This window comes from Serinus canaria, chromosome 27 (assembly GCF_022539315.1).
Source record: "Serinus canaria isolate serCan28SL12 chromosome 27, serCan2020, whole genome shotgun sequence".
Lineage (NCBI taxonomy): Eukaryota > Metazoa > Chordata > Aves > Passeriformes > Fringillidae > Serinus > Serinus canaria.
Window position 1 is genome coordinate 2,040,857 of NC_066340.1, and position 15,586 is coordinate 2,056,442.

The following is a 15,586-nucleotide window of genomic DNA, read 5'->3' on the forward strand; positions in this document are numbered from 1 at the left end:
GTCCCTACTCACTATGGAGGGGCCTGTTCGGCTGCCCCGCGCCCCACCGAGGGGCCAGGGGCGTCCCCGCACCCTCCGGGACGGCGGAGATTCCAGGGGACGTGGCGAATCTGCGGGATACATCCCGTGCGCCGCGCGAGGGGCGGCCCCGCCCGCCATTAGCGGCAGGGAAGCGCTGCCTCGCGGGGTGTCCCAGGGACTCCCGAGGCTCCCCAGACCCGCAGTGCTCAACACTACGCTCGTCCCCTTCCCCCGCGCCGGCAGCTCCTGTCACGGTGCCCCGAATGCTGGCTGCCGGTGGCGAATCTGCGGCGCAGAGCGGGCGCCCACGGAGGGCCTGCGGACGCTTCGTGCCCGCTGTGCTTTAGCGCCTTTCCCCCTCACGGGCTGCGCGCGGCCCCTCAGGGAGTTTGGCGCCTTTTTCCCCTCACGGGCTGCGCGCGGCCCCTGAGGGACGTTTGGCGCCTTTTTCCCCTCACGGGCAGTGGGCGGTCCCTAAAGCGCCCCGGTCCCCGGGCTGCTGTGAGGCCACGGAAAACGCTGCGGGGTCATGTCCGAGCCCGAATAATATCCCATAAAAAGCAGCGATGGAGTTAGGTGAACCGTCCGTCAGTGCTGCGGGGTCCTGGTCTGTGCAGAGTGTGGTGCCGAAAGGGCTGTTTGGAATGGTAGCGCTTCCAGAGGCGGTTGAGTGGAGCAGGATGAGCTCTGAGGGCAGCGGGAAGGTGCCGGTGTGTGGAAGAATGTCAGAGGAAGGGGATGGCGTTAGAGATGGCTGTGAAGGCAGCGAGCTGGACCCCGGGTAATAAATATGATAATATATGATAATTGTTAATTAAATCAGCCTGACCAACTCAAAACACCCTGCTGCTGAAACAGACAGGATTATAAATTACAGAGTAGTCTGGGAGCAGTAGAATTGTCCACAGTTCCTGGCAGAAATCAGCAAAGTTATCACACATGGGTAAAACCCTCAGAAACACCAAACAAGGTGAAGGGTATGGCTCTGAGGGTGTGAGGAGGATGGAGAGTTCTAGACCTCAGCATTCAGCTTTAAGACCTTTTTACACTGCAAATTATCAAAGTGACTGAATTAAATATGAAAACTTTGGCAGTGAAACTTGAAATTGAAAGGTTGATGTTGAATGACGTTGAAATAGAATGTTTGGCATTGAAATGCTCTCCCATGGCCAATAAGACGTGTTTCTAGACATTCATGAGGGAGAATTTGGGTGGATCTGAAGGAAAGCCAAGGGGGATGGTACCTGCCTAACCCAAAAGGATGGTAGAAGGTGAAAAGAAGAAAAATTAACTGAACATGCGTTGCTGCAAGTTGGGTCCATTTTTCTTAATGCCTGCAGTTCCACTGGCTCAGTTTGTTTTCATGCTTAAATACACTTATTTTTATGAACAAATAAAGAGACAAGAGCTCTGCCCTCATCTGCTTAGATTATGCTGACTGTACCCACAATGGACATTTGTTGCCATGCAGCAGAATAATCTGTGTCTTCAATTTGATATTAAAGCAAGAGTTGAAGAGATTCCTCAGCAGCAAAAGACATCATACTAATTCGCCAGCTTCACTGGGGCAGGAAAAGGTAAAGAAATGGTGAGAAAATACTTGAAAGAGGTGAAAAGTAACCTGTTTTCTCCCCTGCTTTTGACTAGGCTCCCCTTAGTTTCATACATTCACTTCTAGTTTAATAATAACATGGTTTTGTTGATAGTGTTAATTGCATTTAATGTTAAATTGAAAATTGAAATACTGAAGTATTTATTAATTATTTTTAAATTTAACTTTAATTTTAAAATTTGAATTATTTCAAAGGTATTTATTTTTAAAACTGAATTGTTTATTGTGGTGTTCAAGTACATTTATGGAAACTCACATTCCATACTAATAGTTCTAAATCATTTTAAGTTTTCAAAGCCATCAGTGTATTTCCTACTTTGTTTTGTTCCCTTTTTTTTTCTTACTATGCTTTTTGCCTCAATTCCCTCTTGTGATAGTGAAAGGTTTTGCCAGTGTACACTTTTTAATATCCTGTACAATATATAAGTAGTTTTACTGATTTAACGGAATTGTTTATACTGCACCGTGCTCACCAGGGGGGATATAAAAACTAATTCTTACCCAACTGTTTTAATTACCAGCAGTTTCATAAGCTCTGGAATGAGGACAGACATTCACTGGGAAGTAGATTGAGACAATAAAACTCGTTTTTACATCAGCCATTTGCAGGTGCTGGTTGGCAGAGGCTCAGCTGGTCTGGGTTTAATTAGAACCACAGAAATGAAGCATTCTCTGCCATAGTAGTAAGCTTCAGTGTTAATTTTTTTATAATTCAGCTTTAAAGTGACCTAAGAATGAGGGTGAGATGTTATTAGTTTGATGCCCATGTGGAGTTCACACTGATACTGTGGAATTTCACAATTACGTGAACAAAAGAAAGTTCTTTACATTTTGAGAGATGGAATTTGTGAATAATGCTAAAATAGATATTTACTGAAAGAGGTGAAAATCTTAGTTAAAACCAGAATGCCCACTTGAACCAGGCCTAGAGTAACAGAAGCTACTGAAGTCACTATCAGGAAGTCACATGTGAACAAAATAGCCAGGGTGACTGGATTTACCAGGAAAAAAAAGAGTAAGTTTTGTAGCAGAAAGACATTCACATGTTATGGTAAAGATTCTGAGGGAATTTGTGTCTTTCTAATTGCAGAGAGGATCTTAGAAAACACTTGTTACAGTGCTACAGATTTTCCTATCTGCAACTTGTATTTTGCATTTCTTTTACTCCTTTCTACTTAAGAAGACATTGACACACACAAAATATGCATGGACAAACTCCATTTTAATACTCTTTTTATTGTAGTACTATCATTTACTTTGGTAAATTTGTATCCCTGTTTAAAGTGCCTTAAAGCAATTAAAACTTAGTTTAAATTCAAGTATTGTAAAATGTACAGAGTCTAAGCACAAAAAAAAAGCTGCATAGTGAAAATACTGGAGCAGGCCGATACATTCAGGATGCCAAGTACTCAAGTGGTAACAACATCAGCTCATGATTCAGGTTAAGGATAATTAGCGAGTTTGATACAGTACAGACAGGACAGGGCAATATCAATGCATTGTTCTTACCATGAACAAAGGATGGAAGCATAAATTAACTCTGAAAGAATCTGCAGTATCACTTCTGTACACGTGCCATAAGTAATAAGGCAGATACTGACACTGAAATAAATCCTTTACATGCTGCTGTAATCCAGCAAATCCTGTGTGTGGATTCTGAGCCCCAGCAATTCCAGTGGAACTGTGACATCCATCCTCTTCAGAATCCTCAGAAACAATCATTCCTGTTTTCATACAACCTTGTTTGAGTCTTTGTTTGAAATTTGTCCTGTAAGGTTTTAGAGAAGGATGGCTGTTCCTCTGTGTACGGTGCAGGGTTTCAGTTGGGGTTTGTATTTGCCCACAGCTACTTTGGGTAGGAGTGGGGGGTACTAAAGGGGCCTGGTTGAATTGTATGTTGAATTTGTAGCCCTTATATTGCCCGGTCAATTTGAAGTAGTAACAGTTGTACCCTGGTGTAACAGTGACTTGTCACATGGACTAGATCAACAGCATCACTTACCTGTAGTGTTTGTCAGAAGAGGAATTTGTTGAAGATATTTTAATGCACATTGTTATTATAAACAAAATTAATGGAATGCCAGCATTCACATGGTTGTTTGACTCCTCCCATTTGAATAATTAGAGAGTAATTTCATTTGCCTTGGCTAAGAGACTTGTAGTACAAGGGTGTGTGTGGACACATAAGAAAATTATTGATTTTTCAGGGGAAATTACTGCTTCAAAATCAGTTGAACAATATGGCTAAAATGTTACTGCATTGTAACAACACTTTTAAAATGGATGTATAAGGATGTAAAGACATTTTTGCTCAGTTGTTGCCTGAAAAAAAGAATTTAAATACTAGCCACTTTTAAAAGAAAACTCTTTGTTAATAGTTTATGTATTTTAAGAGTATTTTTGTATGTAATTTTTGCTGTTAGAAAGTATTATTTTAAAATATATTTCTAGAAGTATGACAGCTGTGATATAAATTATTGCAAGGATTCACCAGTCATTATATGAATGAAATACTGAATAATTAAGAGAAGCAAATAGGCATTTCTCATTTTTGGAAAGAGAAAACAAGTTCTCTTTTACAAAGGCAGAATATGTCGAACTATAAAGTTCTAGTTTAATTTTTGTAATATTTGGTGAAATTCTACAAAACAACAACAATGAGAATATGAAAGGGCTGCACCCAGAGTATAAAACCAGTAGAAGTTGGGTTTCTTGGAATTGGAACCCCCTTTCTTTTCAAGGACTTAAATGGTTTTATTGTATTGATCCAAGTGCTTGGTAAGATGTTGTGGTTGTAGCAGACAGCAGCCGTGGGAGTCCATCTACTGCTTATTTCCGGAGCCTGGTGTGGATGCACTTTGAGGGAATTGGCTGAGGTTAAGGTTTGATGGATGGGATGCTGCAGGATCTCCTCATCACCAGCCTGACTTCAATGTCGGGGAGGGTTTTCTTTTTTGTGTGCAAACACCCTTCCTCTGTCGCTGCCAGGTGGAGATCAAAACGCAAGGAGACAGACTTTTTCCTTAAGCGAGGGTTGTCCTTAAAGAAAGAACCTTCCCATTCCTTAATAACTTCATCCACTTTTTCTGTCCTGAAACAATAAAGAAAATATATTTATGATTTTTTAGGCTATATTAGTTACCTATCTTCAGAACTGCTTTTGAAGCAGAGAGAGAAATGGCATCATAAAGAGTCGAGTTGTTTTATATGGCACTGAGATAGCAGTGGTGTCTTTTTTTCCAGGTTCATTCTCCAGAGAAGCTAAATAAAGGGTGAGGGTTCGTTATGTTCTTGTTTTTGTACTTCTAGGTAGACATGGCTACAAAACCACTGCTCCAAATACTTTAGGCAGTTTGTTTCCAAGGAGAAAGTTTGGAATCCAAGCTCAAAAATTTTGCAAGAAACCTCAGTACTGTAGTGGGCAGGACAGAATTCCTGCATCTGAAAACCTTCAGAATAGGGAGGAGAAAATCTAGTTTAGACTCAGACCTCAGAATGTGGAGCTATATCACGTTAAAGAGAAAAAAAGACAGAAGTAAAATAGGATGATCCAGGAATATTGAGGCACCCAAATCCTTTCGATTCAATTCTCTGTGTGTGTGTCAGAATTCAGATCTGAAAGTCAGAATCTGGGGCCTCACCCAGCTGAGTACACTGCACCCAGCAGAGTAGCTCTGTGCAGATCTGAGTGTGTGATGAACAAAGCTCCTGCACAAAAATAAACATCACCTGTGGGGTGGGGCTGGTGGACCTTATGATGACGTTATTTTTGTTCAGCAGCTGATTATGGTTCAGTGCTGGGAATGGCCCACTACAGTGTGTTTAAATGTAACATTAAATTAGTCTACAAAAAAGCTTAAAGAGCAGGAGGGAAAAAAAAATTGATGCAATCCAATACTATTAAAGTAATTTCAGGTGAATAACACATCCTTACAGACTTTCACATGCCTGCTTAGGAGCCAGGCTCTCCCTCCCCTGTTTGGGGAAATGTAGGAGTTTCCAAGGAGCAAGTTGGAGCAGCTGAGCCTGAATTTATGTGCATAAATATGCCCCAGAGGGACTTCCCAAATGTGGTCTGGGCTCTTTGCTTTCAGCCTTAGTGAGATGAATTATTCATGGTTTCATTCTTAACAGAAATAGAAATTACAAATCAGAAGCACCAGCATGGTATTGTTTGCTTATGAAGCCAATGCTAATAAAAAGAACTTTTAAATGTGATGTATTGTTAAACACTGCCATTCAGTGCACCTTCAGGAGCTCTCACTGTGCTTCTGAATCTCCTGGGCTATGTGAGCACAATATAACAGATACCAAATAATGGAAAATTCAAAGCTGCTGAAACGTAATCTCCACCCTTTCCTTCCAATTGTTATTTTGTGAAATTCCTGTTTATCTTACTGTACAGTGCCATGAGCTTCAGCACTTTCCTTCATGATATTTCCATCTAGGATTGCTTGTTTTGTCATCAGTTCCACCTTCTTTGGTTTGTGCTTCTTTACACCCTCTGTAAAAGAATATGCAGATATACAGTGAGCATGCAGAAGGGCAAGGGCAGTACAAAGGACCTGGAGGTATTTCCCATGCATTGGAAAAGGTCCTTTTTTAATATTCAGGAGTTTGTCAGTAATTGTAAACAGTTAGGGCCAAAATCTCTTAAGGAGAAGGTGCCTGAAACTCACCTGAAGGCAGCATAAAGGTGATCTTGCTAGTGCTGGGTTTTTTGTCATCCTTCTGGGCAGGTATTGAGCAACGGAACCTACCAAAATAAAAAGATTACAGGCATCTAGTAGTATTGGATTACTTAAATTCCTAACTTCATATGAACAGCTGTGAGAAATTTAAAAGTGTGAGAATTATGAGAAGTTCTGTTTGATATGGTAGCTATTTGTTGGGATTTCTCAATCTGAGCCCAGAACTGGCAGAAGTTTCTGACAATATCTGTGCAGTTTCCTGCAGGGGTCTGTCCTGGTCTGAGACATGGACTCCCTTCCCAGCCCTTCACGTGTGTGGACTGGCCCCATGTGCTGTGACACCTGGGGGACACGGGGCCCTAGTGACCCAGAGTGCCTCAAGTGAGGCTGCAGTGACTGAGCTGCTCTCTGCCATGTGTATGAGACACTGAGCACCAGACACTCCTCACTCAGTGAAGCTACCTTATAATGAAACCTTTTTTAAGATTTTATACTGAAATTTTTTAATGTTTAGTTCATGTATTTACAATTCCAATTATTTGAGACCTTCAGAAATGGAAGACAAATATGAGATCTTTTTCTCTAAGCAGCGAGTACCTGCTCTCTTCTTGCTCCAACAGACTGCGATATGTCGCTATCTCCTCCTCCAGCTTCATCCTCGTGTTCAGGAGAATTTCATGCTCTCGAAGCTGTTTCTCAATTCCTCTTCTCACTTCCAACAACTCTTTCTCCAAGCATTCAATCTCACCTTCCAAATTTTGTAGCTGCATGTGGTACTGCTGCTCCGTGGCCCGCAGTGAACGTTCCAAACCCTTTTCCTGTGAAATTTAAGTCATGTTTTAAGATTTGGAAAGTTTCTGTGCAAAGATGTTACAGACATACATGGTTTCATTAACAAACTGTAATTTTACATCAGTTCTTGTAATATTCTTTAAGAACAGGAGTAAAAGTATTTCAAGGTAATACTTTGGCTGAGAAATTTTCTAGTAAAATCTGTGGTAATTTAAAATCAGATGAAAGTGTAGCCATGTCTTGCACAGCAATCCACTACTTTGAGTTTACAGATCTCTGATTTTACAGTTAAATAATGTCCAGCTCAGTGCTGTATGAAGTGTCTGTGTGCTCTTGGAGCTTTTCTGTGCTGCTGAATTGAGCAAAACGCTGCCATTTTATCACAAATGAATTGATAAATCTGGTCCACACATTAAAGAAAGGTCATAAACATGCTGTGAATTGGTAAGGCAGAATGACCAGGAGCTTGGTGGAAGACTATCATGCAAAAATGTGCTTGGGAGGTGTGAAAACAGGACACCATGTGTGTCTGGAGTGGCAGATCCTGCTCCAGAACATGTGCTGGGTCAGTGTGTGTGAGCGAGGGCCCTGTGAGGAGCTGGAGCCCCCCAAATGAGTGTTCCTGTGATGGATTTCTGCAGTATGGTGGCTGTGACTGTCACAGAAATTGACTGTGGGATAGTTTACATCAAGGACAAAACTTCTCTTTATGTGAGATTTCAAGTTTCATTTCTGACTCTTACCACAGCGTGGAGAGACTCGATTTCCACCTGCATGTGGTGCCACTGCCGCCGGGCCTCGCACAGTTCTGCTCTGGCTGCCTTTAGTGCTTCTGCATCTTTGTCCATTCTTTTACTTGTACCTTCTTCTAACTACAGGGGACATACAAAAGATAACAATATGAAACATATTCAAATAGCAATAATAAATTGGCACATAAAAATGGTTGGAATTCTTGTTACAGTTGTATAAATGTGCGAAAGAGCACAGTGAGGAGTTAGTATTTTCTGTACTGTGTAGAGGGAAAGACCTTATCCCACTGTGTTTGGTAGGAAGTGGTTGGCCACATCTCTGTCCCTGGCACCTTTGTCCTAGAGGAATTCTCATACAAATGATCCAATTGTATTGAGACCTTACTCACCTCTGGAGTAAAGGGGCTTAGAAGAAGTGCAGATGGTTCAAGCTTCCAAGTTTGAATAAGGTGCTTTGATTTTAATGCATTTTTGATTTCAGGGTTTTTTTCCTTTCATCCTTTTATAGGTAGTTTTTAAAACAACTCCTGATCATGTGTGGGGTCATTTTAGATTTAGACTTATCTTTGATTTTGATAGTATGTTCCTGCATTTACCTTCCAGAGTGTTTATTTGGCTTACAGAAGTCATTTTCGTTTTTGATTCTGAGTTTCCCTGCAAGTGGTGAAGATGACCTAAGCCCTTGAAACAGCACTTATTCTTTTGCATATTTTACTGCTTTATGCAGGTTCTTATGATAACATTGACTCTTAAGAAAATAATCTCTTTAATTCAAGTCTTATGAACTAAGGAAGATAAGGGTTTTGTTCCCCCGTACATACTGATCTATTGCAACTTTACCAGATGATAATTTTTTTGAAAAATCTAGATTTGTCTCATCTACAAGTGATCCCCCAATGTTCTTTGCTTCCCCTTTCATGACTGGGGACTGCAGAATTTATGTGACAGGAAGAAACCAATGTGCATTGGCTGCTTTATGCCAACACAAAGATAAACTTGGCTTCCCTGTCGGGTGTGCAGCTGCCGTGTGTCTGGCACTGCTGGTGGATCAGCCAGGCTGCAGCAGCGTCTGGCCTGTCCTTAAAACAAACCTCTGGGATTCCTGCAATACATGACTACAAGGTGACAGAATACCTGATTCTCCCCTATTTTCTTTACATTTGGTGGCTCAAAATTGTTTTGCCATTTGATTTCAGCTGGGTTTAGAGCTGTTTATATGTAAATCCCTAACAGTAGCATTGTGTGTTGGTAACATTTAATCAAGCTGTATGAGAGAACTGATATTTGCTGAAGAGCAAAACATAGTTTTTACTGTGAGCAATAGAAAATAGTTCCTGCAAAGGTACAGTGTACTTTACTAAAGGGCTAAAAATGGCAAAGATTGCTGTATATGAAAGGATTCTCTTCAGGATTCTTTTTTCCTCTGAGATAACTACATGGAGCTAGAGGTTACCCTGTTACAGCCTATGTCATCATCCCTTAAATCCCAGCAATAGCCCGGCTGCAGGGACAGAAAGCATCCTTATGAATTACACAGCATTCGTTCAGCGTGAATCCATACCCTTGACAAAATCTATTTCCGATTTTTCTAGTTCACATCTTACTGCGGTAAAATCCACGTCCCTTCCCCGAAAATCTGCTGCATTGAAAGGAATTACTGTACCTCATAGAGGCTGCGGGAGGAACTGTACGGCCAGGGAATGGTTCCGTACTCTGCAAGGTGTGTGGCTGTGAGGAGGCATTACCTGCGTCCTTGCTGAGCTGACGGTCTTTATCTGATTTCGGGTGATGAGCGATTCATACTTTGCCCTGATCTCTCGGCGGAGCCGAGCCGGCTCCATCCTCCTCCTCCTTCTCCTCCCATCCTCCCCGGCTCCCGGCTCCGCTGCCGGCGGCGCGGGGCTGCGGCCGCGGGGCCGTTAAAGCGGCAGCGGCCCATTTCGGGGAGCGCGGGGGGCTCGGAGCCTGTCAGCCCGTGCTGGCAGCAGGTTAATGCAGCAAAGGATAGCACTAAAATAACTATCCCTTAGTCATGCGCAGAAATGAATATATCAATGTTTTAATGGTTTTGTTACGCTGTAACTGTGGGGTTTTGTAACCTCAGAAATGGGAGGGTAGCAGAGAGAAAGCAAAGGATAAAGTTGCAGCTGCCCGGCACGAAGTGCTCTGGCAAGAGGACATGGAAAGACAGAGCTTTCCAGCAGCATGGCTGGGTTGCTGGCAGTGTCTCAATGTCACTGGCAGGTGCCTCCACCATTGTTAGGGATGTGGCAGAATTTCCATTCCTGAAGGTATTTGAGACTCAGTGAGATGGAGCCTCGGGTGTCTGACCTGACCCACTGTTGAGGACTGTCCCGTTTCAGAAACTGGGCTCCTGGGCATCCTCTTTTATGGGCAGAAACACAACAAGGAGTGAGAGGAACCAGCACTACTGGTGGTGAATAGTGCTGGCGCAACTTGTGGTAAGGGCTTTGGCTCCTCTTCCTCAGAGGGCAAATTCTGGTGAATGTACCCTTCAGACACATCACTGCTGTCAGGAAAAGGGTCTGGGTTGTCTCTGATGGTGTTTCAGAACCTGTGCCAGGTGTTGGTGTGCTCAACACACACAACACACAATGTATGTGGGGTTCTTCCCTCTTTCCTGACAGCTCCCAGGCAGGTCCAGCACAGGTTGTCTGGTGTGCTGTGCTTCTTCTTTTCCTGCTCACTGGAGCACTGAGTGATCCCAGTGATCTTGTCTGCTAAGAGTGGCTCTTACCTATTTCCTTTTACCTCTTGTTTATTTATTTTTTTTTCAGTAGGGCACAATACCAGATATGCAGTAAAAAAAAATTCCAATTTCAATAGAAATTTAAAATTTAGCAAAGAGAGAAATACATTTTTGGCTCTAAATGAGAATATACGATAAAACAGGCAGTAAATTTTCACAAGACACACATCTTTTTAGAAGTCAAAGTATTGTACCACTTAAAAGTCTCCTGATGTAAAAAGGCTTCCCTGTTTTTGGCTGTGTCTGTTGGCACATGTGAAAGGATCCTGTGTTTGGATTTTCTTCTCCTTAGCTGTCTGTCTTCCAGTTGTTGTCCACTCTCTTTTCTACAAGTGTCTTAGTTGTCCTTGTTCTGTGTAGTTCTAAACCCGAAATATTGTCAGTGTTTGTCGCTGATGGGATGAGAACAGTTACATAAGAAAACAGTTAGGAATCCATCAGACAAACAAAGGTATTGCACTTGGGATGGTATAATCTAATGCTTTCTTTTTCTATCTTTTTTTTTTTTCAGGTGTAAAGGGAACACCTGGCTATGAGATTTCTGAAGGCTGAAGGTAGGTAGGTGTAAGCAGTTGCATCTTTCCTAGGACTTATGGAACTTTGAATTCTAGCTGCTTTCAATGTTCATATTTTATTGCTGGCTCACCACACAGCTGGAGGGGGTCGTGGAGAAAAAAGGGACACTAATACATTAAAGCTTGTGGAGTCCTTTTTATTAGGGATGAAAACTGGAAAATGAGATTAGAACAGCAAAATTATTTTATTTGTAGGTTACTAAAGATTATAAAAAGGCAAATCTGCTTACATGTTTGCTTCATATTTCTGGTTATTGAACAGAGGTTTGATGATATTTTTAAAGAACACCATGGAAATCATACAGGTAAGGCTGATAGAGTGAAGCAGGAAATGTATTTATGTCTGCAAGGAATGAAACTGCCAACTTTGTCTTATCTAAAAGATTCTGAGTACAAAGCCAAATGTTTTATCACTTCATACGAAAGAATAAAGTTATTTTGGCTTGGAGCAAATGGATCTTTTGCCACATCAGATTGTGCCTCATATCTTCTCTTCAACTTCCTTAACGTGGGATGCAACAACTTTTCCATCTACCACTTCTTCGACAATTGTCTTGATCTTTCTAGTTTTGGTTGGATCTAAACATCATGAACAAAACAAAGAATATTTATCAATGTGTTAAAAATTATAAACCAAAGCTGCACATGACCAGATACCCCCTTTTCCTTTCCAATTGGCTTCTGATTTTAATGAACTCTCTGTTCTAGTTTAACAGGATAACGTGTATTATTTGATTTGTAAGAATGACTTTAGAAACAAAATTTTATTCAAGTTCTACCTACCTTGAGAAGAGTCCAGTGATTGTGTTTGAGATTTGGACCCTGTCAGGGATGAGCTTTCAAGTGTAACTGCCTGTCCAGCACCCCTAAAAGGGAATCAGAGACATGCACTATTGCAGGATGTGTGATAGGATCAGGATAAATTCCCTTTTCATGGCGACATTGATAGGTTATTTAAATAGTGAGCAGAATGGCTCACTCTCCTCAGTCACAGTGATATTTCAGATCACTGTATGTGCCTTACTGTCACTTGGAGTATGTTCCACTTATTTCACCTCTTTTTTTCCTGGCAAGGATTTTGCTACAGAAAATAAACCCAAGGAGATATTTTGTGTCAACCAGTTCCTTACACAAACTCTCCATCCAGCAGGCGCCGGTAGGTTTCAATCTCCATTTCCAGACGAGTCTTGATGTCCAGGAGCTGTTGGTACTCCGCGTTCTGGCGCTCCATGTCAGCCCTGACCTGGAAAAGCTGGGACTCCAGGTTCCCAATCTGCATTTGGATCTGTGACAGCTGAGCGCAGTAACCACCTTCTGTTTCTGCTAAAGTGTCTTCCAGGGATTTTTTCTGTGTAAGGATATTAAATAAACTCTGGTTAAGGAAAAAAAAATCTCTTAACAAAACCAACTGAAGTAGTTTTAAGGGAGTGGGCACAGCTGCGTTACTCAGAAGGTTTTATTTTCTTTTTGAAAACACTGGTTTGAAAACTGTCACTTGTCACTTCCCTAAAGGTGATGTAAAAACTCATCTCCTTTGTGACATGCTCTATGCAATCCAGTTAGATATATTACTGCTATTTAGGAATATAAAAGAAAATAGGATTTAATCAGAAAGAAATGCAAATCCTCAATTGTATGGAATAGGATTAGGTCTAAAAAGACTTTTGAAGTTGCCGAATTGGCTCTGAGCAGTCAGCAGCTTCCCAGAACGTACCATGGCAAGCTGAGACTGCAGCTCTATTTCCAAGCTCTGGAGAGTCCTTTTTAAATCTGTGATCTCGCTCTTTCCTGACTGGAGCTGCTCAGTATGGGTAGAGATTTCCCTTTTCAGCTCTCCGCTCTGAAATGACAAGGAAGAATGGGGTGTAATTTTACTGTTCCAAGTATTGAACTAATTTTCTCATGCAGTTTGCTGAGTTTGCTCTCTCTGGTTGTTACCTTTTCATTGAACCACGCCTCGGCCTCTTTACGGTTTTGCTCGGCAATAACTTCGTACTGTCCCCTCATATCATTCAGAAGCTTGGTCAGATCAGTCCCTGGAGCAGCGTCCATTTCCACACTGACTTGGCCATATTCACTGCTTTGGATGCCCTGAAGCTCCTGGAGACGTTGAAAATAAAGAGAAAATTCTCTTAGACAAAATAGTTATACCAAAATATATGTTAAAAAAAAGATGTGATATAAATTCTGTTTCAACAAGGATCTGTAGATTGTTTGTCATACTCTTTCAGCAAACTCAAAAAATAACAGCAAACAGAACCTATAATGAAACCCAGGAACTCCTGCTGGCTTAAATAAGGGAGTAATTTGATGTTTCACAATTTCATGTATCTTGTTATGAATTCACAAAAGAAAAAAAATTACCTCTTCATGATTCTTCTTGAGATAAGCCAGTTCTTCATTCAGGCTTTCAATCTGCATCTCCAGATCTGCCCTGGTCATGGTCAGCTCATCCAGGACTCTGCGCAGACCATTGATGTCAGCCTCCACACTCTGCCGAAGAGCCACTTCATTCTCATATCTATGCATAAAGGCATTAAATATTATTTTTTACATGGCCAGTGGGATCCAATGCAAACTATTAATGTGGTTTTTTTAGTATTAATTTGAAAACTTAATACACGTAATTATCGAAATACTGTTTAACAATTATACTACAAGTATTCTATGAGGAAAGAGATTTTTAGTACAACAGAATTTTTTCCTTAAGGAGTTTTTATAACATTAAGATATCCTTACTTCAGTCTGAAGTCATCAGCAGCCAGTCTGGCATTATCAACCTGCAGAATGATCCTCGCATTGTCGATGGTTGCATTGATGATCTAGAGTACAAACAGTGTTCAGAGAATGGTGCTACAGCCCAAAGGCTTCATGGCTTTGTAATGGCTTTAAACTTTATGTTCTACAAGGGTTTGTAGAACTGCATTCCATCACTGCCTTCTCCTTTATTCACATTAGACAAATCACTGTGTGACACAGCTACAGAATTGCTTTAATGTACAGGAATAATTCACCACATGTCACCAGTGCAAAGTGACAGAGGTCACTTTAAATGTCAGTACCAAAGGATAAATGTGCTCTTGGTTTCCAAAAGAAATTTGTTGTTTTCACTAATACCATAAAGTGAGTTACAATTATAAAGATACATTAAATACAGATTAAATACATTGCTTTGCTACCTTGTTTCGAAGATCTTCAATGAGGGGGTAGAATTTACTGTAGTCATTCCCAGATCCAGGGGTGCCAGTGCCAGGGCCGTTTTTCTCATACCATTCACGGATTTTGCGCTCCAGCTCGGTGTTGCCATCCTCCAGAGATCTCACTTTGTCCAGATACGCAGCCAGACGGTCATTGAGGTTTTGCATAGTCTCTTTTTTTGAGCCAGAAAGAAGGCCACCATCCCCAGGACCAGCAGGGCCAAACCCACCTCCAAAACCAGTCCCTAAGCCACCACCAAAGCCACTACCAAAAGCAGCACCTGAACTGCTGCCAAAACCACTTCCCAAACCTCCCCCAAACCCACTGCCTAAGCCACTTCCATAGCTACCACCCAAACCACCTCCAAAGCTTCCACCAAAGCCACTGCTTAAGCTGCTCCCAAGTCCTGCACCTGAGCTGCCCCCAAAGCCCCCACCAAAGCCAGAGCTTGAACCCAACAGAGAAGCTGCACCAAACCCTCCACCAGACCCTCCACCAAAACCAAGCCCACTGCCACCAAAGCCTCCTCCACCACTGGAACTGGACATCCTCAGAGATCCCCCTCCAAATCCGCTCCGAGAGGAGAATTGCCGGGACCCGCCGCTTGTGCGCACAGAAAGGGCCATGGTGCTCAAGGTGCCTGGATCTGCCCCGTGGAGGATACAACAGAGAGCAGGGCAGAGCAGGAGCAGGGGCAGCTTTATAGGGACAGCAGTGGGTGTTTCAGGAGGAGTCCCCACCTCCTGGTGAGAGCTTTCACTCTCTTTCTCCCTCCTGTTTGGAGGGGATGTCAGTTTAGTGTGTTCTGACCAACCGAAATGATATGTGCCAACCAAAATTGCCAATGGGAGTGGAAATCTGTTGCCCTCCAGGTATTTGTATCAGGGGAAATGGGTGGAGTGGAGCTGAGACATCACGATTGTGTTCTGCCATGTGCAACAAAGCATAAAGAATTCTTTTCGCATTTAAATCCCTCCTAAATAATTGTTTTGTCATTGCAAATTCAGTACTTCCTGCATTTGGGGCTGTTCTTACAGGAGTTTGCTAAGTCAGCAGAGTGATCCCTTTGATCCCTGCTTCTCAGCCTGTGTGACAGGAATGTCTTTTCATAATGCTCTTCAGCCAGGAGCCTTTGCTGGATTAGTGCTCCTGGATGCTTAAGAATTAAGAAAAGT

General features: G+C 42.1%; 2 protein-coding genes and 1 long non-coding RNA gene across 4 annotated transcripts; 1 reads left to right on the forward strand and 2 right to left on the reverse strand.

Annotated features, from left to right (window-relative positions):
* Nucleotides 1-94: 94 nt before the first annotated feature.
* Nucleotides 95-12,490, forward strand: LOC127060878 (uncharacterized). The gene is made up of 3 exons (XR_007780250.1): nucleotides 95-802; nucleotides 11,150-11,192; nucleotides 12,361-12,490. It is a non-coding gene; the product is annotated as an uncharacterized LOC127060878 (long non-coding RNA).
* On the reverse strand, nucleotides 2,910-9,740 carry KRT222 (keratin 222). Of its 2 annotated transcripts, none has more exons than XM_009096532.4 (6): nucleotides 9,614-9,740; nucleotides 7,860-7,988; nucleotides 6,922-7,142; nucleotides 6,313-6,389; nucleotides 6,032-6,137; nucleotides 2,910-4,724 (listed from the first exon to the last, which is right to left on the reverse strand). In XM_009096532.4, exons 1-6 carry the CDS (start codon nucleotides 9,707-9,709, stop codon nucleotides 4,511-4,513), a joined length of 843 nt encoding a protein of 280 aa, XP_009094780.1. In that variant the 5' UTR covers nucleotides 9,710-9,740; the 3' UTR covers nucleotides 2,910-4,510. The 2 variants fall into 2 exon arrangements, with proteins under 2 accessions (XP_009094780.1, XP_018777028.1); XM_018921483.3 differs by having other exon boundaries at nucleotides 9,532-9,740.
* On the reverse strand, nucleotides 11,163-15,210 carry LOC103821613 (keratin, type I cytoskeletal 12-like). The gene is made up of 8 exons (XM_009096526.3): nucleotides 14,393-15,210; nucleotides 13,953-14,035; nucleotides 13,578-13,734; nucleotides 13,152-13,313; nucleotides 12,928-13,053; nucleotides 12,344-12,561; nucleotides 11,997-12,079; nucleotides 11,163-11,792 (listed from the first exon to the last, which is right to left on the reverse strand). Exons 1-8 carry the CDS (start codon nucleotides 15,035-15,037, stop codon nucleotides 11,695-11,697), a joined length of 1,572 nt encoding a protein of 523 aa, XP_009094774.2. The 5' UTR covers nucleotides 15,038-15,210; the 3' UTR covers nucleotides 11,163-11,694.
* Nucleotides 15,211-15,586: the final 376 nt, after the last annotated feature.

Coding starts and splice junctions, on each gene's coding strand:
- LOC103821613 (XM_009096526.3), bottom strand. CDS start 15,037: ATGGCCCTTTCTGTGCGCACAAGCGGCGGGTCCCGGCAATTCTCCTCT. Junction 13,314..13,577: donor TCAAGAAGAATCATGAAGAG/GTAATTTTTTTT, acceptor CAACGTCTCCAG/GAGCTTCAGGGCATCCAAAG. Junction 12,562..12,927: donor TGCAGTCTCAGCTTGCCATG/GTACGTTCTGGG, acceptor ATCCTTACACAG/AAAAAATCCCTGGAAGACAC.
- KRT222 (XM_009096532.4), bottom strand. CDS start 9,709: ATGGAGCCGGCTCGGCTCCGCCGAGAGATCAGGGCAAAGTATGAATCG. Junction 6,390..6,921: donor TTGGAGCAAGAAGAGAGCAG/GTACTCGCTGCT, acceptor TTATTTTGGTAG/GTTCCGTTGCTCAATACCTG. Junction 6,138..6,312: donor CACCTTTATGCTGCCTTCAG/GTGAGTTTCAGG, acceptor ATTCTTTTACAG/AGGGTGTAAAGAAGCACAAA.